The sequence below is a fragment of the Andrographis paniculata genome, unplaced genomic scaffold, assembly GCF_009805555.1.
Source record: "Andrographis paniculata isolate CXL003 unplaced genomic scaffold, ASM980555v1 Contig15END, whole genome shotgun sequence".
Taxonomy (NCBI): domain Eukaryota; kingdom Viridiplantae; phylum Streptophyta; class Magnoliopsida; order Lamiales; family Acanthaceae; genus Andrographis; species Andrographis paniculata.
This window is the reverse complement of record NW_026137435.1, coordinates 555,220-582,124: the sequence shown is the minus strand read 5'-3', so window position 1 is coordinate 582,124 and position 26,905 is coordinate 555,220. Positions and strand designations below refer to the sequence as shown.

The 26,905-nt window shown below is 31.3% G+C and overlaps 3 protein-coding genes across 3 annotated transcripts; 2 read left to right on the top strand and 1 right to left on the bottom strand.

The window, feature by feature from the left end:
- Nucleotides 1-1,240: 1,240 nt before the first annotated feature.
- LOC127262110 (pentatricopeptide repeat-containing protein At3g46790, chloroplastic-like) lies at nt 1,241-3,362 on the top strand. The gene has a single exon (XM_051290640.1). The coding sequence runs from the start codon at nt 1,307-1,309 to the stop codon at nt 3,215-3,217; it is 1,911 nt and encodes a 636-aa protein (XP_051146597.1). The 5' UTR covers nt 1,241-1,306; the 3' UTR covers nt 3,218-3,362.
- Nucleotides 3,363-8,626: 5,264 nt separating this feature from the next.
- Nucleotides 8,627-12,758, bottom strand: LOC127261147 (uncharacterized). The gene is made up of 7 exons (XM_051289369.1): nt 12,491-12,758; nt 11,915-12,014; nt 11,464-11,584; nt 11,251-11,372; nt 10,386-10,507; nt 10,147-10,306; nt 8,627-8,925 (listed from the first exon to the last, which is right to left on the bottom strand). The coding sequence occupies exons 1-7, from the start codon at nt 12,615-12,617 to the stop codon at nt 8,808-8,810; spliced, it is 870 nt and encodes a 289-aa protein (XP_051145326.1). The 5' UTR covers nt 12,618-12,758; the 3' UTR covers nt 8,627-8,807.
- Nucleotides 12,759-12,926: 168 nt separating this feature from the next.
- LOC127261141 (uncharacterized) lies at nt 12,927-21,999 on the top strand. Its single transcript, XM_051289357.1, has 21 exons — nt 12,927-13,375; nt 14,226-14,358; nt 15,023-15,159; nt 15,258-15,303; nt 15,924-16,136; nt 16,283-16,786; nt 16,864-16,998; nt 17,080-17,295; nt 17,371-17,460; nt 17,540-17,787; nt 17,868-17,956; nt 18,335-18,375; nt 18,584-18,614; nt 18,706-18,828; nt 18,920-19,137; nt 19,223-19,318; nt 19,393-19,505; nt 19,986-20,121; nt 20,204-20,308; nt 20,392-20,680; nt 21,626-21,999. The coding sequence occupies exons 1-20, from the start codon at nt 13,101-13,103 to the stop codon at nt 20,590-20,592; spliced, it is 3,150 nt and encodes a 1,049-aa protein (XP_051145314.1). The 5' UTR covers nt 12,927-13,100; the 3' UTR covers nt 20,593-20,680; nt 21,626-21,999.
- The last annotated feature ends 4,906 nt before the right edge of the window (nt 22,000-26,905 follow it).

The window sequence follows — 26,905 nt, the reverse complement described above, 5'->3', positions numbered from 1 at the left end:
ACATTACATTACTATATCATTGGCCGTAGTAGTGTTTTTTTTAAATGTAGAGGCATGTTTTATGATAATACAGCCATTCTAAAAACAATGAGACTACAAAAATAATAAATAAAATCCTTAAATGAATTAAGGGTGTGTTTGTTTGGGGATTTAGATTTTGAGTTAAGAATTGAATAGTAAAAATTTTAAATTGAAATAGTGGTACTATGTAAATAAGTGTTTGATACAATGTGATGTTTTGAATATAATATTAATTTTTAGTATAATATAAAAAATAAAAAATAAGTTTTTGATTTGATATGTTAGGAAGGAAAAAATTAGATAAATAGTAAATTTGCTGTAAAATTTTCCTAACTAACAAGCCCTATGGGTGTGTTAGTTTGGGATTATATTAAAAATTAATTTTACATTCAAAATATTACATCAATTTCTATTTATATTATATCATATAATTATTCAAATTTAAAATTTTTATTATTCATATCTCAATTCGAAATTCAAACCGCCGGCTCAGTTGATTAAGTTCCTTTGCAAACCTAAAGAAGTTAAGCTGACCAATATAAATAGGGTCGTTAATAAATGTGTCCGGACCTTATTTGTGAATATTTATGAAAATGACATATTTGTGTATATATATATATGTATATATATATTATGTCAAAAATATATATATGAATTTTTTTATTGAAAAATAAATAAAATAAAACAAAACATTATATATAAATTAAAAAATAATATATCTCGAACAAGTTTAAACAAGTGTAATCGAACCAAACCAAACATGATAAAATTGCTTATCAAACAAATATGAATTTTGATTGATAATAACGGTTTATAATATCACTATTTTATTTTTACTCAATGTATTTTATATTATTAATTTAATTTTTGTTCCAAATTAAAATTACATCAAGTTTTTGGACGAAGATATTAATATTTTCTTTTATTTATTGTACAGTAGAGTGTGTTATGATAGTACTATTGAAAACATTTTATTTAAATTTCAGTCAAACAAGAAGACTACACGTACATTATGAAATTATTAATCATCATTGTGTAATTTTGCGGTTTGGCTTCCAAGTCACAGATTGATGATCATCATCATCGATCTTGTGGAATGATCCTGGCCGTTGATTGCTTCAAATCATTAAAGAATTTGATTTAAATTAAATATTAAAATAATGTATCATGAAACCAAATACAAAAAATACTTTGAATCGTCTATTAATACGACGTCGCTTCCGACCATTTCCCGCCTTCCGGCAGCTCCGCCGCCCGCCGGACACAATCGGGATTTCCAATCCCTATGAAATGCGACGGCCAAGCTCTCCCAAGGTCGGCCATGGCCGTTCTTTTGAAACCCCTCCTCAAGCCACACCCAGCCCCAGTCGAGCCCAGCTCCTACGCCGCCGTCTTCCAGTCATTCACCGGCAAGAGCCTTCTCAGGCAAGGGAAACAGCTGCACGCCCGCCTCGTCCTCGGCGGACTCTCCCCCGCCGCTTTCCTGGCCGCCAAAATGGTCGCCATGTACGGCAGTTCCGGCGACATCGATTCCGCCGCCCGGATTTTCAATTCCGCCGGAACCCTAACTCCTCTCCTCTTCAATTCCATCATTCGCGCCTTCACTCTGTACAAATACTCCGAGGAGACTCTCAGAATCTATTCTCGAATGCATTCTCTTAATTTCCGCGCGGATTACTTCACCTACCCCTTCGTATTGAAATCCATGGCGGATTTGAGCTTCCTCAGCTCCGGAAAAAGCGCACACGCCTTGAGCATGAAGGACGGATTGAATTCCGACATCTACGTCGGGACTTCGTTGATCGACATGTACGTGAAGTGCGGCGAGCTTGCGGAGGCCCACAAGGTGTTCGACGAAATGCCTCTGAAAGATATATCTTCATGGAACGCTTTGATCTCCGGAAACATGCGAGACGGCATCGTCGGCGTTGCCCGTAAACTGTTCGACGAAATGCCGTGGCGAAATATCGTGTCGTGGACGAGCATGATCTCCGGCTACACGCAGAACGGTTTCGCCGGAGATGCTCTGCAAATTTTCGACGAAATGCGCAAGGATGGATCGGAAGTGAAGCCGAATTGGGTGACGATTACAAGCATTTTGCCGGCATGTGGCCAATCGGCAGCGCTGGATCGCGGCCGAGAGATTCATTGTTTCGCTCGGGAGAAGGGTTTCGATTCGCATCCGTCGGTGCAGACCGCACTCGTCGGGATGTACGCGAAATGCGGGAGTCTACCGGAGGCGCGGCGGTGTTTCGATACGTTAAACCCGGATGCAAAGAATTTAGTCGCTTGGAACACAATGATCGCCGCATATGCATCGCACGGACACGGACTAGATGCGGCGACGATGTTCGAGGAGATGATCAAAGCCGGGATTCGTCCCGACGGAATTACGTTCACCGCTTTGTTGTCGGGATGCAGCCATTCTGGCCTTGTCGACATCGGGTTGAGATATTTCGACGCGATGAGTTCCATGTATCTAATTGAGAAAAGCCCCGAGCATTACGCTTGCGTCGTGGATCTTTTGGGTCGCGCCGGGAGATTATCCGAGGCATACGAGCTAATCCTCCGTATGCCGGTGCTGGCCGGGGCGGGGGTTTGGGGTTCGCTGCTGGCGGCGTCGCGATCGCATCGTAATCTCGAAATTTCCGAATTGGCGGCTAAAAGGTTGTTCGATCTCGAACCCGGGAACAGCGCGAGCTACGCCGTGCTCTCGAATATGTATGCGGAGGCCGGCATGTGGGACGAAGTCGACAAGTTGCGGGATCGGCAGAAATCGCAAAACGTTAAGAAGAACCCGGGATGCAGTTGGATCGAGCTCGACGGGAAAGTTCATTTCTTTCTCGCCGGAGACGCGTCGACGGACAAAATCAACGCGTTCTTGGAGGGGCTTCCGGAGAAGATGAAGGCGTCGGGGTATGCGCCGGACGTTAGCTGTGCGTTGCACGACGTGAGCGAGGAGGAAAAAGAGCGATCTTTAATGTCGCATAGCGAGAAATTAGCCGTGGCGTTTGGGCTAATCAACACGGCGCCGGGTACGGCGCTCCGTGTCACCAAGAACATTCGGATTTGCCGGGATTGCCACACGGCGATCAAGTTCATCTCCAAGGCGTACGATCGTGAGATCGTCGTGAGGGATGTGAATCGGTTTCATTTTTTTAAAAACGGCGTGTGCTCTTGCAGCGACTATTGGTGAAAATTAGCGTAGTTTCGACTCGCGAAAAATTCTCGGATTTGGTTTTAGGTCGATAGGTTTAGGTAACGAAGTTACCCAGTCTCGGCCTAACACCCAACATCAGAAACTACGTGACTCTTTTATCATTTTAAGACGGTAATTTGAATCTTCTATAGAAAATAATCTCATAATTTAAAAATTTTGACAAAAATAATACTTTGATAACAAAGTTATATACGTGGTACCCTAATGACATGTTGGAGTTGAGTAAAAATTGAATTTAAATAATTGTTTGGTATGATACAAACAGAGGATAGATATGATGTTTTAAATATAAAATAAATTTATAATATAATATAAAAAAAAAAAAATCATTGTTTGATTTGATATTTTTATAAAAATAATTTAAATAATAAAAATTTATAATAAAATCCACAAAATAACTACAACCTAAAAGAATTAGGTAGCACTAACAGCGCAAGTCACGCATGCAACTACGGTACTAAGAACTATTTCTATCAAAAATTTTAAAATTGTTGAATTATTTCTATATAGTCTACTTATTGTTATAAAATAATAAACATATATGAAAAGTAATTTTATATTCTCTCTGTCTAATAATAAAATATTTATTTTATTTATTAGTAAATGTGCTTTCTATTAACATTAAAAATATTCTTACAACTTACAATATACTACACAAATATCATTATATTTATATGATACTAATAAGGTTATTTTAATTTTTTTTTTATTTATACTACATCCAAATATAATACTAATATTTCTAAAACTCCTTGAAAAGCAAACAAATCCATAGATAAGGGACATAGGGAGTAATTACTAAACATATTATACATCAAATAGAGCCCAAGCCTAAATGTTGAAGCAACATAGTGTATATATATATATATATATATATATTGCTTGGAAATTATTAAGAGTTTGGTTTACTACATTGAGATGTGCATATGTCGTAGAAATCACAAAATGAGTCGAAGACAAAGTTGGATCCAATTTGGGCTACACAAAAATTCTTACACATATTATTAGTGCAATCGACCAATGTTGACCTCATTGTTCCCAAGCATGGAATAGTATTCACTTGAGAGTAAACTTATCACGATATCGCTGGCTACGGATTCGGTGATGACCTGATTTGATCAGATTAGCATCACATAAAAATAATAAATATATATATATATATTATATATTATATATTATATATTATCATAACATATTTACAATACAACATATATTATGTTATAACTCAACATATACTATGTTACGCAAAAATATATGTTGTATGTCTTTTATATGATATGCTGATTCGATTAGTACATTACATAGAAGGAAGACAATGCATTTTTATATAAAACATTTAAAAAAATATATTTATATTTGTATAATTTTTTTGTACAAGTATTGTCATTATATTAATATTATAAAACACTAATAGAAGCATATTTGTCATTTTTTCTGAATTTGTAATACGTTTTGGTATAATAATTAATATTCAAAAATCAATACGCAAAAAGTAAATAAATACTTAGTTACGGGATTGATAAAATATTGTATTGTATTCTATAAATATATTTATTATGTCAAAATAAAAAATTTATTATTATACATAAAATTATATCACGTGTTGTCAAAATATGTATTGTATATTATATTATCGTATGCGATCAATTATACGATGTCTATCTTATATACATATGTTGATTGAATGCTGATTTGATCGGTCAACATTGTAACTGATTTTTTAAAAAATGTTAAATCAAATATTATTTTTTATTTTTTTACATTATATTAAAAATGACATTAACATCTATATATATATCAAATACACCATAATATCATGATCTCGTTTGTTTGATTTTGATTTAAAATTGAATTTTTTATTTAAATTTTAATTTTAATTTAAACAATAATTTGATATGATCTAAAAGTTTGTCCAACCCATTGTCTATCGATCCGATTCTCAACATATATACTTTAATATTTTACGATAGTTAATCGTAACATTTAATACAAAATAATAAAAAATATTATATACTAAAATAGTAAAGAAATACATCATAATATACTTTTATCAACAACAATTGTACAATTAAATAATATTAATTTGTGTTTGAAACAAAAACCAAACATAACCTTTATATATTATTTTTATTTTAAAAAATAACTTGTTTATTTGGTGGTGTGTATGTGTGATTTCTTATATATATATATATATTGAGTGATTTAAAAAAAATAAAAAAAATTGGTTTCTTTTATTTTAAAAAATATATGTCTCTGGAATCTATTCATTTTGATTTTTTAATTATGCAATATAATGCTATGATTCACTAAAGAAATACACAGTACTCCCTCGGTCCCATGTATTATGGACCTATTATTGTAATACGGGAATTTAGGTAAAGTGTGATTAGTAAGTAATTAAGAAATGTATTAGTAAAAGTAATTATCGTATAATAAAAATAATTGTGAATTAAGATTAAGATAACTAAATAATTTAATTAAGATTAAAAAAATTATAAAATTTAAAATTTAAAATGAGATCAAAGTGTATAATTATATTTCAAAAAAAGAATGGACAAATTATGTAGGACTGACGAAAATAGAAAATATGGACAAATTATGTGGGACGGATGGAGTATTAATTATCAAACAATTATTTCATAAAAAAAAGTATAAATACAGTATAAAATAATATAAATTTGAATCAAAATAATATTTAACGTAATTTTTAAATAAAATTATTTTTTTTTGGTAATGTATATTAAACAAAACATAATTGTTTGATTTGAATGTAACAAAGTTCTAGTATTTGTTTCATTACTCAAATTAAAAAAAAAAAAAAAAGAAAATAAATTCTTACTATGTATATATAATTCTTACTATCTATACTATCATAATATGAACGAAACAAAATTATAATATTTGTTTCATTATTCAAATTAATAAAAAAAAAAAGAAAAATAGGGAAACAAATTCAATAATATATATATATAAAACATACTTTTATTTAACTTATTATTAAAGTAACATAGTCACGACCTTATTACATATGCTTTCATTCATGTATATATATAAATCCCGTATATTAAAAGGCTTTTTTACATTCACACGAACAAATGTCTCCTAAATCACAGAAAGCGTTGACAAGATTGGATCCAAATTTGCCAGTGCAAAAACTCTTGCATTTAGCGTCAGTACAACCCGACAATTTGTACCTGTTTGTCCCCGAACATATTGTAGCTTTTACTTCAAAATCAGTCGAACCTATCAAAATATTATTTATAATCATATTATATATACTTTAAATTATTAAAATCAATTATATGTTAACCGACAATATATAATCATAAAAAGTCAAGATTCAGAACACACTCAAAGAGTAACGTCAACAAATTTTCAAGTCATAAAGATTAATAATAATAATAATAATAATAATAATAAAATTTAAAATAAAAACATACCATGAGTTGTGTGTGACATAGATAATGCCATGGCCATACAAAATAGTGCAATTGTGACAAATTTCAAGGCCTCCATTTTTAACTTATAAATTAAATTATAAGTAATTTCTTTTAATTGATATTGAATTATATAATTTTGATTGAATTTTACATGTGTACTTATAGTGCTCAATAAGGGCCTAATAATTAGTAAGTATTGTTTAAATCTTAATGAATTTGGAAAATCATAATTAATTAATTGAATGTAATTCTATATATGTCTATTTGATTTTCTAAACAATATTATATAATATATTGATGGATTTTATTGAAAAAATTTAGAAAATATGTCATTAATATTATTATCTATTTAAAAATATTACTCCATCCGTCATACAAATGTGTGCTCATTTGACCGGACACGAATTTTAATAAAAGTGAGTGATAATTGTTAATTTTTTCTTTTATAGTAAAAAACAGTACAAAAATAGAATAATTTTTTACTTAAAAAAAAAAGAATATTTTTCGATGACAACCCAAAGAAAAAAGTGGACATATATTTGAACGACGGGGGGATTATTATTTATTCAAAATATTATTATAACACAAACAAGTAATTTCATACAATATTATCCATATAGACTTTCCCGTCGGGCCTGGTTTGCAAGGTATTAGATTTGGCCGGGGGTTTACCCAGTACGCACTTTCGGGTAGCGATTGCGGATTCCCGTGTCATCCAAAAAAATAATGGCCTAAAAATGAGTAAGGATTGTGTAATTTTATTTATTATCAATTTAGAAAATCATAATTTATTTATTTAAAAATTGTTAAGGATTATGTGTTCTCATGCATTTCACTATACGGGTAAATTAGAGATTTTCTTAAGGTACTATTATTTATAAATCAAAATATATTTGTATATATATATATATATATTTTTTTTTAAAAAAAAAAAACCCTCAAATGATAGAAAATTTTGCACTTTTCAACTATTAAGGGAAAAATCAAATTGATTTAATCAAATGCCTATATATACATATATATTTATGCTTATGATTTTTTTGGATATTGATAGTTTAGATAGTAAGAATTATATATATAGTAAAAAAAATGTTTAATGAAGAAAAATATTAATAGTAGAATCAATATTTCCTAAGATATTTAGACGATTTAAATAAATTTTAAATATTTTTTTTTAAAAAAAATTTAAATTAACAAAATAGTAAATATTATTAATAAAATACTATTAAAATAATTGATAGTTACATAAAAAATTATATATTATTATATTAATAAATGTGTTTGTTTTGTGAAATAGTATGGAATAATTTTATTTTATTTTATGTATGATATAAAAAATTGTATAAATAAATGTGTAATATATTAATTTTTTTTTAAAAAAAATGTGTAAAAAAAGTACAAAAAGAACACTAAAATTTTTTTAATTGATTGTTTTAAATCATTTTAAGTTCATTCACTTGTATTAATTATATAATATTAAGTAATATAATTATTCTACATGATATTATTGTAACTCAAATTGTCGTTTGATTTTATTTAATATTTTAAAAATATATATTTAATAATAATTAAATAAGAGAAAATAATATAAATGAACACATTAATAATAAAACTATTTTATAAAAATATGAAAAATAAATTTTTTTAAAAAAAATTCAAAATTAGATTGGTCCAGCCCAACACAGTTTGTACCAAACCATGCCCGGGCCTATGTTTTCAAACCTGACATAAAACTAGATTGGGCTGGCACAAAAAAAACTGAACTAGCCCAAAATTGCCACATCTTATTGCTACGCTGCTTATTGGCAAGATGTTTCAAATTTTGAACAATTTATAAGTGAATAAGTATTGCCCCAAAGACATCACAAAACCAATAGTTTCTTTTTGTTTCCAAAAGTGACAGACATTTTCTGCTTCCTACTACGGCAACATTTTTATGTTCAACTCAACAAAGAAAATTGCTATCAGCTCACATTAAGAAAGAAATAAAATGGAAATGTATAGAGTCGAAAACTTCAAAAATATCGTCTACGTGTCCTTTAAAAGCGATCCTATCCTATATGTGATATTATATATACAGCGTACATGGTTTCCGTATAGGAAAAGTGCTAGTTAGTGCTTACTTGTCACTGCAGGTTGTCTTCAGTAGAAGCCAAGGAATATGTACACGATACGCGATCTATGTCAGCCCCGTTTTCTTTAACCTTGGACAGTGATATTCTCCATATCCGTAGTAAACTGATCCTAATGCGAGAGAAAGAAAGGGAAACAAATCTTATTCCATGAACAATATGAATCGTAAATTCGTAATGAACTGAACTGAAATGAATTCTGATTTGAATGGTAAAAGTATACGATGAACAAGCAAAATAAAGGTGTGAGATTCGAGACTTCCTCTGATTATGGAAAGTAAGAACCGAGTGTGTGCTAGTGTTTTTTCGACTAGAAAGCAGAAACAGGGCTGATATAGTAACAATTACTGCCTTGATATAAGTGTTTTCTCAATGTTATTCTTGCTGCTAGTATTAGGCTAACTATTACTAATTTTTCTACAATTATTATGTCAAAAAGTAATCGGAATAGCTGCACAATCTTGTGCAAATGCAGATAAATATAAATCGTACTCCCTCCGTCAGTCAAATTTATGCTTAGTTTTCATTTATGTCTGTTCGCTAAAACCACATTTCTATCCGCTGAAATTTTATCCCTACTTTAAACGTAATATAACTTTGCCTCTATCGATTACCTCGTACCCTATCAATTAGAAATAAAATCCCTAAAGAATTTCCCAAAATACTCATACATAAATTTTATTTCATATTAAAATACTACTCCCTCCATCCCACATTGCATATCCGGAATACCGTAGACACGAAAATTTAGAATAAGTATAATTAGTAGATAATTAACAATATATTAGTGAAAATAATTATCTTATAATATAAATAATTATAAATTAAGATTAAGATAACTAATTAGTTTAATTAAAATTAAATTATAAAATTGAAAATGACATTAAATTGTGTAATCATTTTCCAAAAAAGAAAAATAACATAAGATGTAATGTGAGACGGACAGAAACGACAATGTGGACATGGTAGGTGGGACAAAGAGAGTATGTTTTTTCTTAGTCTTCGTACCTAGCTAAACAAACACATTTTTGCTGGATGGAGAGAACAATGATAAAAAATCTAAGAAAGTAGACACTTCTGGCAAATGCCCGGCTTAGGTCAAGTAGCTAAATGTGTCTATGCAAGGGTTATGTATGCGAGTTCTTATTAAGATCAAATTTCACATTTTTTCTTCAAAGAAGTGAGTTTCTAGAGCGGAAAAGACAGCCTCGTGGTTCTTTAAAATGTTATGTCACGGAATTGCCTCATGTTTGCATGGGCTCCTAATGGACAAAGTAATAATCTAATACTAGTTCATACGTAAGATAAGAGCATAAGCAGAAACGAACAATACCTTTCTTCAGCAATCTCTCTTTTCGCAAGCATGAGAGTTAAGAACACAGGGACCATGGCGGCACATAAATGCTTAAGTGTGTGCCCGCTCAAGATGTGATGTGTCAAATTATAGATAGGCTTGTCAGCAGCTTCTTCAATCTTAGCTATAAGATAAAACCCTGCAAATCAAACTGTAAGTTACTTGGGAAGTCAGAAACTCACAAAAGTAGATCAAAAAGCATTCCAATATGTACAAACCTGCTGCCCAAAGCCAATATGAAGAATGTGTGTACATGGGAGGCAATATAATAGCCATCACAGGGATTGCTACACAAGGAACAAATTGGACCACAGCATATGGGCGCAGATCATCGAAAAAACTGTGATTATATTATAGTTAGCAATTCCCTTAACAGTTTGTATCTAGTATCTACTTCTGTGGTACAGCGACCATTTAATAAGCTTCCAGTTTGCAAAATTAATACTTTGATCAAAGGATTTACGGTAGATTTGTGAATCATGGATCTGTTAACATTATAAATGTCATCTAGCTTTACTATCATCAACTGCATTTTATCTGGAAATGCACCTATTGTATAACAAGATTTCATATTTTAGGAAGGCAAAATAGCAAAAAATAACGTTGTGGTTTGAAAATTTGCTGAAAAAAAACCTCTGGTCCTAAAATCGTCGTTATACCTATTTGAGGTTCAAATAACGTTGCAAAAAATACCTTACCCGTTAGTACTTAACGAAAATTGTAGCGCGCTTAAAGTGCAATAATTATAACAGGAGAGGAAGTTACAAAGATATTTTCATGTGTATCAATAAAACTAGTTGCTACTTATTACAAAATCTAAGATTGTGTAATCATACTCGCAGTTTAAAACGTGTCTGCTACAGTCTCTATTAAGTACTAACTGAAGAGATATTTTTTACAATATTATATGAACCACAAATAGACGAAGTTTTAGAACAGGGGCCTTTTTAGCGAATTTCGCAAACCACACGGAGGTTTTGCTATTTTGCCTTTTAGGAAATTGGTGACAACTACACTGCTTTACCAATGTAAATAAGCACCATTACATTGTAACAAGGGTTAAACTGGGCAAAGGGGGCTTACCACCAATAAAGAATGCTGATTACGCCTACCAAGAAGAGGGGAACAATAGAAAACGTTCCCTTACGAGCATCTACTCTTTCAATAATGAAGATAGCAATGATGGATGTAAATGCCACTGTCATCTGTGATCATCAAATATAAAATTTCAACTGAAAAGAAGTTACACACATAACAATAAAAATAAAAGAAGATATAGCCAGACACGAAGCTCACCGGCAGGCGGTCCCACACAAGACGAGCATCATTAGGTTTGAGGTGATAGTAAGAGGATCCAAATGCGACTGCTGTCACACCAACGAAAAACAATGTCCAACCCCAAAGCTCACCTGGCAAACTTTTGCCACATAAACATACTACCGCCATTAGAAATTGTTGTAACACATAAATCAAATATCCTGGGAATATAAAAATTGTTCTTCTATATATATATATATATATATATGCATGTTTGCTATAATATACTTTTGCAATTGCAGCTGATAATTTCATCATTTTCACGAAGCTGGCCATATACATATGCCATATCTGCACCATATTATTCATTTTGCAGGTAGTATATCTAATGATTGAACTATGTAGCTTCTCACACTTAAGTTCCATTGTTACATTACCTTTAACAATTAATTCAAAGTTCAACAGTAACGAAAACAATGATATATTGTACCTCAGCTTAAAGTAGTTTCCGTAATAGCAAAGCACAAGACCGACTAAACCAACAACGAAAAAGGGGAAGTTCGAAATCACATTCAAAGCATTTGGAATTCCTGCAATGGAAAAATCACAGCAAAAGAAGCAAATAAATAGTTAAAATCGAAAATTCTTAATAACAAGCAAAAGAATAACAACAGAATATCTGGTGTGCATCTACATCCATGGCCTTTACTACAGAATCCCTAAATATCTCCTAGAACATGAATAACCAATCTTCACATTTGTCACTACTTAACAAGTTTGAACACCTGAAAGAACTTTAGAAACAGGTATAATCAACCATAATTCGAATCTACGAACAACTGAAACAATATAAATCATACATACGAAATATTCAAGAAAATCTTCGAACAGAGGTAAAGAAGTGAACTGCAGCAGGAGAAGCAACACCAAAAAGGGGAAAACCTAGTGTTATCGCAAGACTTCCGAACAATCACAGAGTAACATCCAACTTAGGAGAAGTGAGCTAGGAACTATAAGTAATAAACTGTACTGATACAAAAAATGCTCCGAAATTAGATCAAACTACCAAGAAATTCACGCTTATCGGCGAAATCGTGATATTCTTGCGACTGGGGAATTGCCGGAGTGACTATCATCAATACCACGAAACACACGATCGCTACACCCCAAACCAGCGCCGTCCGATTCTTCATCTCCGGTGAGTGCTGAAAGTGCTGCAACGGCGGAAAATTCCGACGGAAAAGCCGATCAAGGTCGTCTGCTTTCTTTCCTTCCTCCAGACAATAAGCATCCCGCGTTCAGTAAGGCGATAAATTCGAGCACTTTGAGGGTGGTTATTGAAATTTTCGTACTATGAGGGTGGGAGATGCAAATTTATTTTTTTCTGGTAAGGTCTACAAATTAGCAGAAATTCAAGGACCAAATCACCAAATTGCTACTCTGCCTAATCAAGTCACGTGAGAAGCACGTGCCGACGGCGTCGGCTCGAATAATCATCGTCCCCACTTCTCTGCCCTGCGCAAAACCCTACGCCGCCGCCGCAGCCACTTGCCTTGTATATAAAGCAAACAAATATTAATATAAAAAAAATTAATAATAGAAGGAAATCCCTAATTCTTCTTTCTAGGGTTTCGTGCTCCAGCCGCCGTCGCCAGGGAACTACTGGGGAGTGGGCAATGGCGCAATCGCTGGAGCTTCTGTTGATTCAGTTTTTGATGCCTGACAATGACGCCCGGCGGCAGGCGGAGGATCAGATTAAGAGGCTGTCCAAGGATCCGCAGGTGGTGCCGGCGCTAATCCATCACCTTCGCACGGCGAAGACCCCAAACGTGCGTCAACTGGCCGCCGTTCTGCTCCGTAAGAAGATAACCGGCCACTGGGGCAAGTTGTCGCCGGAGGTGCGGGGGCAAGTGAAGCAATCACTGATTGAAAGCATTACTATGGAGCACAGGTTGGCTTGTTTGAAAGGAGTTTGTACTTGAACTTGATGTCTTAGTTTGAACTGGTTCGATTAGTCTGCTTCAAATTCGGTTTCTGTTGCCCATTTGTTCCCTTTTGAATTGCAACATCTGTTCCATTCATTTTAGCCATAGATTCTTAGCATGCCAATACAACTTCTGATAACTGTTTATGTATTGAATTCTTGATCTAATTGAATTAATGCATTACATTTTCATGTTACATGCTTTATGGAGCAGGAATCACTCAAGTTTTCATTGTTCATTTATCTGGTTTGCTAGGATTTTGCCTTAAAATCTGGAGCCCAAAAAGGTTCTTTTGATTATTTGAACTAGATGAAACCTATTCCTATACATTATGCTTACATAATGACATGCATTGGATTAGTTTTCAAAACAACTAGACTTAGTCTGTTTTGTCCTTTATATTAAATTACATGACCTTTTCATGGTCAAATCAAAGTTATATGACACGTTGTAAGTTCTTTTGATATATGTGTACAGAATGAATAGCGAGCCAGCTTTATACTGCCTCCATCCCTTTTCATTAATGCCATTTATGGCTACCATATAAACAATCACTTTGATTAGTGATTACATGAAAGTACTACTAAATGGTTTAATTTCTTTGTCTTATACGCCTCTAAGCTGTGCTGCTTACATAAAGCCATTTGTAGCTTAATTTAGTTTCTGTGTGGTACAATGTGGGTTCATTTGTTTTCTTACATAAAGCCATTTGTATCTTTAATTTAGTTTCTGCTTGGTACAAGTGTTGGTTCATTTGTTTTGAATAATCATGATTGGCTGATCTGATTGATTCATGCCTTACCCTTGTTTTGGCAGTCCTCCAGTTAGGAGAGCTAGTGCAAATGTTGTGAGCATAGTTGCCAAATACACGGTTCCCACAGGAGAATGGAAAGATTTGTTGCCATTTCTATTTCAATGTAGTCAAAGTCCACAGGAAGATCACAGAGAAGTATATTGTCATGCACCTTGCTTATTCTGCATAATTTGTTCTAGAGCTTCTCCTCATCACATCATTTTGACATTCCATTATAATTTCAATGGGTTATTCCAGCTAATTTTTAGCTGTGTTTTAATTTAAATGCTGTCCATTTTCATTAATTTCATCCGGATCCATTAAACGTCCTCTTAGGGAAGAAACTCCAACAGCATGAATGGTGTTCTAGATTTGAGCAATATTTGAAACATTGTAGGAAACACATAATTGGCTTCTTATATTATCACTTCTATAGTTATTCATGTCTCTGATTGTTTGTTCACATGGTCGTTAAACACAAGGTTCAACTTCTAACAACCACTTCATTCTTTAATCTGTATCTCATTCGGTCTCTGCTTGTACTTTTGCTAAGTCAATGGCCAATTTCTTTACTGTTCTCTGAGGAAAAAACTGCTGTACTGTGGTCCATCACGTACCTGCACTTTAGCTAACATCATGCTTGAAATCAAAGATCCATGTTCATTTTTAAATTGCCGGAATTGAACTTTTAATCTAACTCAAATTGAAATTGATATCACAATGCTTGTCGACTTAATCTATCTCAAAATTTTTACTATTATTTCATTTTCCTTCACTAGACTTCCCAACTATACTAATCTAAGTTGGTTTGTTGTCTTAGGTGGCTTTGATACTTTTCAGTTCACTTACAGAAACTATTGGGGATTCATTTCGACCATACTTTACAGACTTGCAGTCTCTGTTACTTAAGTGCCTACAGGATGAGACCAGCACCCGAGTTAGAGTTGCAGCTCTAAAGTAAGTTTTGATTTAGGGAATTTTCAATCATGTTACTCCTTTTTGAGATGATTGAATAAAGTGCTTATACACGTGTTGCATTGTCTTCAATCTATCAGGGCAGTTGGTTCCTTCATTGAATTTACTCAGGATGTGGCTGAAGTTGTAAGTCACAAGCTTTTCTTCTGTTTTGTTTTTTTGGAGTCAATAAACTATGAATTAACTATTGCCTGCTGTAACCACATTGTGTTGGTCATCGAATTGAAATTGTGGGTCATAGCTATAGACACTTTTAGAGACCTCTCTAGTTTTAGTGGTCCACATATATGTTGTGATAAGATATTGTTTCAAGACAACAATTTTCTTCCCTGCTTTTTGATGGTAGCTGTGAATTCATTTTTTATGATACTAGTTTTGTTCCCAAATTTTCATTTTGTTACACATTCTTAATGTACCCCTCCAGTTCTACTAGTGACAAAATATAATGTAGATAAATGGGATATGTACTTATTCCAGTGTTTCTTGGTAAGCTCTAATGCTGCTACATCTGGTAATTTCAAACACCCCCTTTGAGCAATTGAACTACTCTTGCATTCAAAACGCTATCTGGTTCTTGTTGTCAATGTTTCTCTGATATATATATATATATTAACAGGTATAACTTTATTATTTGGTTTTATTTGGTCTGATTTTTTATCACTTTTGTATCACTTTTTTGTTGCAGATCTTCAATCTATTACCACTTTCTATATATCATCCCTTTCTCTAATGCATATATTCTGCAGATCAAGTTCCGAGACTTTATTCCTAGCATTTTGAATGTATCCAGACAATGCCTGGCTTCTGGTGAAGAGGAAGTTGCTGTGATTGCTTTTGAGATATTTGATGAGTTAATTGAGTCTCCTGCCCCTCTTCTAGGGGACTCTGTAAAAGCCATAGTTCAGTTTTCTCTTGAAGTGTGTGCAAGTCCTAATCTTGATTCGAACACACGTCATCAGGTTGTAGCACAAGCTGTCCACTTATTTTAGTGCATTCTTCTTTTGGGGCTAGGCCTTTTGTTTGCTTAGTAAATAGATCTATAATTTAAGTTTTTGACCTGCCATGCACCTCAACTTTTGTTTACTCTTTATGTTTTATATGTTAGGCTATTCAAATCATTTCATGGCTTGCAAGATATAAAGCAAGTTCCCTCAAAAAGTACAAGCTAGTTGGACCAATCCTGCAAATTATGTGCCCACTACTTGCTGAATCTACTGATAGGGATGAAGATGATGATCTTGCACCTGATCGAGCTGCTGCAGAAGTAATTGATACAATGGCTTTAAATCTGTCAAAGCAAGTATTACCTCCTGTTTTAGAGTTTGCATCTTTAGGCAGTCAAAACACGAATCCAAAGTTCAGGGAAGCTTCAGTTACTGCTTTAGGTGTTATTTCAGAGGGTTGTTCAGAGTTGATGAAAGACAAACTAGAGCCCGTCCTTCATATTGTTCTGGGAGCTCTTAGAGACCCTGAACAGATGGTACGAGGTGCAGCATCCTTTGCTCTTGGTCAATTTGCCGAGCATCTTCAACCTGAGATAGTTTCGCACCACAACAGTGTTCTTCCAAGTATACTTAATGCCCTGGAGGATGCATCTGACGAGGTCAAGGTAAGGTTATCGTACACTATGTAAATGGGCTTTCAGTTCTCTCTATATCTTAAAACAAGTTCTTTTTTGTTTAACAGGAGAAATCATATTATGCATTGGCAGCATTTTGTGAGGATATGGGTCCAGAAATTCTTCCGTTCCTGGATCCTTTGATGGGGAAATTACTTGGTGCCCTCCAATCTAGTTCTCGTAATTTGCAGGAGACATGCATGGTATAAAGATTTTGTATTGGCAGTTTAGTGTCTGATGTTATTAGCACAGTCATCGTTCTGAGCAATTTGCTTCTTTTGTAGTCTGCAATTGGTTCAGTAGCATCTGCAGCAGAACAAGCTTTTGTTCCTTATGCTGAGAGGGTTCTTGAATTGATAAAAATCTTTATGGTGCTTACAAATGATGAGGATCTTCGATCACGAGCGAGAGCAACAGAATTGGCTGGAATGGTTGCAATGTCTGTTGGGAGGGCAAGAATGGAACCAATTTTGCCTGCCTTCATTGAAGCTGCAATATCTGTATTAATCCTAGTCATCTTTTTTATCCTGAAAGAGTGTGTCATTGGGAGTCATTGATCAAGCATTCTATTTCAGGGTTTTGGGTTGGAATTCAGTGAGCTTCGAGAGTATACCCATGGATTCTTCAGCAATGTAGCAGAACTTCTCAAAGATGGTTTTACTCCGGTAGTATATCCTCCTTCAACTGTAGATTCATGTTATTAGATGTTTGGAATCTAACAGTATCCATTGTGTGCGGAAACAGTACCTTCCCCATGTAGTTCCATTGGCATTTTCCTCCTGCAACCTTGATGATGGCTCTGCTGTAGATATTGATGATTCTGATGAGGATGATCATGTCAATGGATTCGGTGCGGTATCATCTGATGATGAAGCACGTGATGAGCCCAGAATTCGTAACATCAGTGTACGCACAGGTGTTTTAGATGAAAAGGCCGCTGCCACCCAAGCTCTTGGATTATTTGCTCTTCATACAAAAACTTCCTATGCACCGTATCCTTTGTTTCCTTTAAAGAATGTGTGGTTGGGTGCAAGTGGAAACAGACATTATATGATACCTTAATTCTAAATAGGTACATAGAGGAGACACTCAAGATCTTGGTGAGACATTCAACATACTTTCATGAGGATGTTCGTCTTCAGGCCATAATCTCATTGAAATGTGAGTGTGGATTTATACAATGAAATTGTCATGTTTTCTAGATGATAACAACTTTCATGCATGACATCACTATCAGCCAATTAAGCACACTTTATGATGTGTTGGAGTTGTTTATACCCCATTCCAGTGCCCATTGCAATACAATTTTCTAATATTAATTGATTATAGATTTACAAAATTATTTCTAATATTAAATGGATGCTGAGCCTCTAGGTATTTATTTATTCCTTTCTCTTTTTAACTGGTTAACCCTGATGTTTTTCTCTTTTTTTCTATATGTTTCCTTGTTGACATGTTCATATATTGGTTTTTTAGTTGTGTAATGACTGCATCCTGTGATAGAATCCTTATTCTTCTGAGTGAATTTCTGATGACCAGATATCTTGTCAGCTGTGCAAGCAGTTTTCCAGAATAATAATGTAAGTGCTGAATAACAACTTCTATGCGTAGATTTTGTTTAGTAGCTGATAGGTTTAATGTTACTCTTATGCAAACAGTATAGACTTTGTGTTACATCTATTTCAAATTTTTTTAGTCAGATTCTACTTTCTAAGATTTTCTCTTGTTCAGATTGAAGCTTCTACTTTCCTAATATTATTCTAAGGGATGATGTGCTGAATTTTGCAGGAAGGAATTGCAAAGATAAGAGAGGTTTTGGGTGAGATTTGTTGATTCAGCTGTTGCTATTCTGTACAATTCTGTTTTTCTTATGCTAAACAAACTTATGAGAAACGTTACTTGTCTGATAGATACCGTGATGAATATTTATATGAAGACAATGACTGAAGATGATGATAAGGAAGTTGTCGCTCAAGCTTGCATGAGTGTAGCTGAAATCATTAATGATTTTGGATACATGGCGATTGAACCATGTGAGTTAACTAGAATTCCTACCTCTATGTCCAAACTTCTTTAATAGAGAAAATAATCATGTTTTCAATTTTCTCTGCATTTCAACTGTAGACATGACTCGCCTTGTGGAGACAACTTTAGTGTTGCTTCAGGAGGAATCTGCTTGTCAGCTGGTAGAATCAGATGAGGAAATTGACGAGGATGATACTGAGCATGATGAGGTGCTCATGGATGCCGTTTCTGACCTACTCCCTGCATTTGCAAAGGCATTGGGAAATCATTTTGCTACATCTTTTTCACAGATGTTTCAACCTTTGATGAAATTCTCAGTAAGATACATGTGATGAATCCACTGATTTATGTAACCAATTACTTCTTGTATGTTTGTAATGCTGGTATGATTGCTTACTGCAGAAACAGTCGCGCCCACCCCAGGATAGAACAATGGTTGTTGCAACCCTTGCAGAAGTTGCGCAACATATGGGTGCTCCAATTGCCGGCTATGTTGATGTATTGCTTAGAATTATCCGTACTTTTCCTTGTCCATTTATTTTTATGTGAAACTGATTTGATGGATATGTCAGGCTATTATGCCCCTTGTGCTCAAGGAATTAGGATCGCCCAATTCAACCAACAGGAGAAATGCTGCATTTTGCGTGGGCGAGCTTTCCAAAAATGGTGGCAATGCTATTCTCAAGTATCCTAATTGTTGAAATTGCTATGTTCATGTCATATAACATGATTTCAGTCATTATTAATGTTTTTATTAAATTGAAACCTTAGTCTTATAGGCTGGAAAGGCCTTCTGACAAAATTTTGTTCTTATTAAAATTTCCAGTGTAGACTCTATATATACTTAGTGTGTGTTTGTTTGAGTGTTTGGATATTGGTTTGGGATTTGAATAGTAAAAATTTTGAATTTGAATAGTTGTATGACCTGATATTGATGTGATGTTTTGAATGTAAAATTGATTTTTAGAATAATATAAAAAAAAAAGAAAAATAGGTATTTGATTTGATGTTTTCTTTATTGTCTTTCTTCTTGATCTGAAGACATAGGCTGCGTCTTGTGCAAAATTCCGGTTAAAATAACTTCCCTTTGATCTTCATGGAATTCAGAGTAACTTTCATTTATGTTCTATCAAGTGCTCGCTTCTGCTCCTTACATGTAACATAGATATTATGGTGATGTTTTAAATCGCCTTCATCCATTGTTCGGAGGATCTGAGCCCGACAATGCAGTGAGGGACAATGCTGCTGGTGCAGTGGCAAGGATGATCATGGCTCATCCAGAATCTATTCCTCTAAACGAGGTTGATCTTATACACTTCTTGATCTAATGTTATTTATTTATTTCCCTAAGTTAATCGATATAGACATATCTGTAAATGTCAGGTCCTGCCCGTTCTCTTGCAAGTGCTTCCTTTGAAAGAGGATTTCGAAGAATCTGCTCCTGTTTATGGATGCATCTGTGATTTAGTCTTATCATCTAATTCTCAGGTATTGGTTTTTACTTAAAACTAAACAGGATGGTTAGCGTTACGACACAATATTTCATTAAATTTGATTTCTTGATTTGGCAGATACTCTCTTTGGTTCCCCAGTTGATTAATATCTTTGCTCAAGTTGCTTTATCACCCGAGGAAACTCATGAAGTGAAGGTGCACGTAGGCAGGGCATTTTCGCACCTAATGTCACTCTACGGAAACCAAATGCAGCCACTTTTAGGCAATCTTTCGCCTGCACATGCTAATGCTCTTGCAGCCGTTGCCTCTAAGAGCTGACTCCGATGCAACTTACCTTGAAGAGATTGCTCGATTTCTGCTTTGGTCCCATTAAAGGAGGTCGTATGGAGTTAGATTCAATAGTAAGGTATGAATTCTGTCTTGTCATTATCTCTATTCAATTGCTGTGCTTATCGTGTTGGATACCTTCCCTTCTGGATTGAAATGCAAATTTCTACTCGTGCTGGTGACTTCCCCAATGGCATAGAGGCTGTATTCTTTTGTAGATTGTTTACTATTTAGTTTCTTTTTTCTTTTTTTTTTAAAAAAATATCAAATCAAACAATTATTTTTAAAGTAAACTGCGTTTTTCAGTCCTGATCTTTTTATCATTTTAGGACTTTATTTACCATGTCTGAAAATAGTTGCGATAGTAAAAAAATTTCACTAAAATAGTCCTCTGGTGCTATACTCGCCACACTTGTCCGCAGTTGTTGACATGGCATTGACGTGGCTGACATGTCACTGCCACATAGATGTCACAGTCAGCGACATCTCTAACTCTTTTATTTTTTTTATTTTACAAAATGTCTTACAAATTGTTTCTTAGTTTTATATCTCTAACTCTTTTATCATTTTAAACTTTAAATGGACCATTTGTAAAGTAGTCCTGCAAGTAAAAATAGCTAAAATGGTTCTCCGACATGTCACTAACGGTGGCGATGACATGTCAGCCGTGTTCGCGCAACATCAGCAACGGCGGACCAGCATAACGAATCTGGCACCAGAAGACTATATTTGCGAAAAAAATTTACTTACGAAATTATTTTCAGATAAGGTCAGACTAAAAAAACAGTTTACTCATATTTTTGTTCTTTTATATTATATACTAAAAAATTATTTTATTATTAAATATCACGTCAAATAACTATTTAAATTCGTATTTTTTAGCTTATTTATAGCCATTAGCTCATTCTTTTGATTCTCTCTTTCGGTTGATACAAAATCTTTCAAACTGCATGTTAGTTACTTTCTTTTCCCATGCCTAATCGTAAAATCAGACTGTTGATAAAGCTAATTGTCATTCTTGTAGGTAGTTGTTTCACGTCGCTCTACTGCAGTTTTTGTTGGCTTTTGGGAAACATCGATCTCGGTAGATCTCCCCCGAATTTTGGTGTGCATTCTTTGGCATTTGTGTCCCCTCCTCTTCACCACATTCTTTCCATGTCTTTTTCGAGGTTTGTTTCTCTTCATCATCGTAGTCGTCGTCATATATTATTTTCATTATATTTCATAATTGGATTGATTGATCCCAAGTAGGGTTTGGAATCAATCAGATGGTGCGTGCTCTTATGATATATATATATATATGTGCATGCTTTTGGGGTTCTCTTTTTTTTTTTGTTGTTGATTAAGTTTGATGATATATAGTCAATTATTGTATTGGCAAAGATGTATGGTTTTTCATTCTTTTTTTTTTTTTTTTGGTTGTTTGAACTCTGCAACATTTATTTATACATATATATTTCTTACTAAGTACCTCTGTTGCCAATGATTAATGATTAAAATGTCTTACCTCTTGATTTACAAAGATTTTTATGGATTTTTTTACTATTTATTAAATTTTGATTCGAGAATATAATTTTATATATATATATTATATATATTAAAAATTAATTTTATATTAAAAATATTACATCAATAATTATTTAAATTCAAAATTCAATTTCCCAAACAATTACTCAATCCGAAAGTAATCAAAGAGCTTTTAGCACAAATTTTAGAGATCGATGAAGTAGTACTAAATGTAATCTTTCTAAAATTTTAAAATAAAAAAATAAAAAAGAAAAAGAAAGGAATGTATTTGGTTGGAGGTTTTGTTTCTAATATTAAAATAAATAAATAAATTTGAATAATTTATTATTTGGTATAAATAAGTATTAATATAATATTTTTGTGAAGTTATTAGTCGAACAATGGATAAGCATTCTCATGTAATTTTTCATATATATTAATGCATACATTAAATAAAAATACATAATCTTTTACTATTTTATATGTGTCACTGATGTGAAATTTGCCTATTTTGTATATATATGACAATCAAATGAATAAATCAATAAACTAATAGCTATTCATATTATAAAAATATTTGAAGCCCAATTATAAAGAGTGTAATTTTTTTATAAAAATCTTTATTTAATTTTAGTGATACTATAGATTATGATCACATCACTAAAAAAAAATAAGCAATAAAAATTTGGATATGTATAAAATCTTTAGTTGTTTCCATCCAACTAATCAAATATCAATATCGATCCAATTTAATGACATTCCATTTATTTTGAAATTCAATTTAGAAAATATTTTATAATTTGAAAACAGATAGCCTTAATTATATTATAAACTTTCCACTAAAATAAAAAACCTGACTCATGCTAAAATGTGAGATTATTTTTTAAATCTTAAGATTTAAATGATTCTGAAAATCAATTGAAATAATATAATTTGTTACTCATTTTTAAGATTTTTTTTTATTATTATTTTCAAGATTATTAAACATGTATATATATATATATACATATTATCCGTGTGTTTGTTTGATGGTTTGGAATTTACAAATAGTAAAAAATTTGAATTGGAAAAATGGTATGATGTCATATAAATAAGTATTGATGTGATGTTTTAAATGTAAATTAATTTTTAGTTTAATATAAAAAAAAAAATAAATGTTTGATTTGATATTTTTAGAGAGAAAATTTTGTGTAAATAATAAAAATCTTCCAAAACCCTCCAAACAAACAAATGCTATAAGGTGTGTTTGTTTGGGGATTTGGATTTTGAATTGGGATTTGAATAGTAAAAATTTTGAATTTGAATAATTGTATGATGTGATATAAATAGGTGTTGATGTGATGTTTTAAATGTAAAATTGATTTTTAATTTAATATATAAAATTAAAAATATGTGTTTAATTTAATATTTTTTAGAGAAAAAAAATAAGATGCCTCCGAACAAAAACATTAATGTCAATGGAGCACTACAAGTTGCTCACTATGGTTCTCTTTTTATTTGCAATAATTTCAGGTTATATATATATTTATACCGTAATAATTAATTTAATCAAACACATAAAATATAAATTATTAGCACATACTTTTAATTAATGCAATATATCTTGTATAAATTGTTATCATACACCAACATTCATATTTTACAAATATAATGTATAAATTTATCAGATATCAATTATAATATGTATAATATGAATATTGTATAGCCTAGAAATACATTTGAGAAAATAAATAAAACACTCCAAAGGGTTCTATTTATTATTATTATTATTATTTATTTACTTATTTAATCATTATACATTTTTTCTATTTTATTTATTTTTTATTTACTTCATATTTAATTTGTTATCAAAATTCGGCTTATTTATTTGTTGTATGAGTTTTAATATAGTATATATATATATATACTCCTTTCGTCCCATCGGAGTTGAACCATTTGATTAGAGACACGGTATTTAAGGTGAGAAAGTTTAATTAGTTAATAATAATTAGTTATGATATTATTATATTATTTTTTTTGTATAATTAATAATATTTATATTTTTAAAGTAAATTTAATATATATGATTAAAAAAATAAAATATATGTTTAAATATTTAAAAATTACATAGCAATTAAAAAATATATGCAATATAGATATCATTTTGTAGAGAATAAAATCTTCTATAATACAAGTAAATAAAAAAATATTTTCATTTATTTATAATTAACATAAATCAATTTTATAAAAGATGTGTAGTTTTAAATATAGATAAAAAATTATATTTTTTTAGGATTGATGTAGAAATAAGGGAGTTTTGAGTGAGTCCTATGTCATTTATGATGTTGTACTTTATGTAGTTAATTAAGTTGATTTATATTTGTTAAATATGTTTTGGTTTAATAATTTTTATCAAAAATAGAAATGTGTCAATTGTTACGGGACAGACAAAAATAAAAGTAGTGTTAATTGTGTGGGACGGAGAGAGTATTATTTTATAATAAAAAGTGATAAAAAATTATAAAAGAAAACAAACTTCTTTTTTTATGATAGATAAATATATATATATATATATACTCCATCATCCGTCCACAAAGTAAATATTTACTTTTGGCACGGTATTTAATAAATAATAGTATTTTAATTATAATTGATAGTTAAAAGTAATGTAATGATATTTTTGTCCTTACTTTTTGGTGTAAAATTAATGATGTTATGTAAAATAAAAGTATTTAATAAAATATTTACTTTGTAATTGGACGTCTTAAAATATAAATATGTATATTTTCCAGTTGGACAGAAAAAATATATATATTTTTACGATAAAATGAGTATATTTATTATTTTTATTTTTAATGTAGACGTCTTAGGGCTTGTTTCTTTTGACAAAAACCCAAAGTTTTACTATTTTGACTATGTATTTTTTAAAAAATAAAAAATTATCTTACAAAATATTTTATCTTACATTATTTTAATATAAATCAAACCAAAATTTTCCCAAATCTTTCAAAAGAAACATGCTTAAATACTACATTCGTTTCGGAACTCTAGTTTTGGTTTCGTTGGGTACGAGATTTAAAAAATATTGATATTATATTGATAGTGGGTAAAAAATATAGATAAAAGATATTTTTGTCCTTGTGAGTGTATTAGTGTAAAAGGTAGATAATGAAAGAGTAAGGATAGTTATATAATGATATAGTTATTTATGAAAATAAAACTACTGTTTTCGAACGAACAAAAATAGTAAACAAAACTGGAAACGTGGGAGTAATAATTTTGATGAAATTGGGAAAGGGTGTGGGGAAAGATCTGTGAGCTGGACATCGGGGACACGTGTACGGCGGGGAATGCATCGCCGTGCAACGGGTTATGCAAAAATTATATGGGAAATGTATTTCAGTCAGCTCAATGTGTGAAGGCACCTCAAACTTGTGTTTGTTTGGGTTCAGAATTTTGTGTTGAAATTTAAATAGTAAAAAATTTTGAATTTAAATAGTTTTATGATGTGATATAAATAGGTATTTAAATATAAAATTAATTTTTAATATAATATAAAAAAATAGGTATTTGATTTGATATTTTTTAAAAAAAATAATAAGGTTAATAGTGAATTTAAAATCAAATCACCAAACAAACACAGCCTAAGGGATGAATAGTGTATTTATAATAGTTCTATCACTGCAAATGTTTCTACAATTGTCCCAATTAATTTTTCGTCAAATAATTAAAATAAATAAATAAAACTCTCTATTATTGTTTGTAGACTTTCAATTTAAGTTTTATTATTTTAAGAAAAATATTAAATTAAATATTAAATTTTTTATATTATTTTTAAAAAAATTAAATTTAATATATTGTATCAATATTTTTATATTATAATATTAAATAATTATTCAAATTCAAAATTCTATCATTTAAATCATAAAATTCAACTCTCAAATTTACAAGCAAAGTTTTTAAGTTTAATTTTATTATTACTATTATTATAAATTTTCAATTTTTTTTATAATAAAAATACATTATTTTATTTAACCAAATTTTACCTTAAACTATTATTTAAATACAAATTTGTATTTACTATAAATCAATTCTGATTTAATTCATAGATTATTTACTAGCCCTTTTTTGTAAGTATTAATATTACCATTTCATGTGAGCATTTGAATATTTTGCATGTTACTACTTATATAGACCTTTAATTTATTACTTTCTTTGTAAGTAATATTTTATTTATTTTATTCAAAAAAAAATGAATTTTAAATGTAATGATTAAAAACATTTAAATACTGAATAATAATAATAACAATATAGCTAACAATTTCAAAGTAAGCAAACTGATATTTCTATAATTTGTAATTCCATATAGAACATGCTTTTTTTTTTCTTTTTTTTTATACAAAATATTCGTATTTTTTGAAGTAAAAAAATATATTATTTTTATATTTTTAAACTAAAAAAAGAAAAAATAATAATTATTATTTATTTTTATTAAAATTTATGCCCAATCAACCGACATACATTTGAACGATGGATGAAGTAATGAATTATATGAAATCTTAAAAATTCTCAACCAAATATGTCTATAACATTATTAAAAGATTCAAAATAAAAATAAATTTAATGTGATATTCTTAATAATAATAATAAAAAATTTATTTGAATAAAATATTTTATATATAAAATATAAACTAAAAATAAGTACATTGATTTTTATTTTTTTTCTATAAGAACAATGGGTGTGTTCATTTTATATTTTTGGATGAATGCATTATTTATACTTAAATATGAGAAATTGAGTAGTAATAAAAAAATACTC

Coding starts and splice junctions, on each gene's coding strand:
- LOC127261141 (XM_051289357.1), top strand. CDS start 13,101: ATGGCGCAATCGCTGGAGCTTCTGTTGATTCAGTTTTTGATGCCTGAC. Junction 13,376..14,225: donor AGCATTACTATGGAGCACAG/GTTGGCTTGTTT, acceptor TTGTTTTGGCAG/TCCTCCAGTTAGGAGAGCTA. Junction 17,957..18,334: donor GGCCATAATCTCATTGAAAT/GTGAGTGTGGAT, acceptor TCTGATGACCAG/ATATCTTGTCAGCTGTGCAA.
- LOC127262110 (XM_051290640.1), top strand. CDS start 1,307: ATGAAATGCGACGGCCAAGCTCTCCCAAGGTCGGCCATGGCCGTTCTT.
- LOC127261147 (XM_051289369.1), bottom strand. CDS start 12,617: ATGAAGAATCGGACGGCGCTGGTTTGGGGTGTAGCGATCGTGTGTTTC. Junction 12,015..12,490: donor CGATAAGCGTGAATTTCTTG/GTAGTTTGATCT, acceptor TTTCCATTGCAG/GAATTCCAAATGCTTTGAAT. Junction 8,926..10,146: donor AGAGAGATTGCTGAAGAAAG/GTATTGTTCGTT, acceptor CTCTCGCATTAG/GATCAGTTTACTACGGATAT.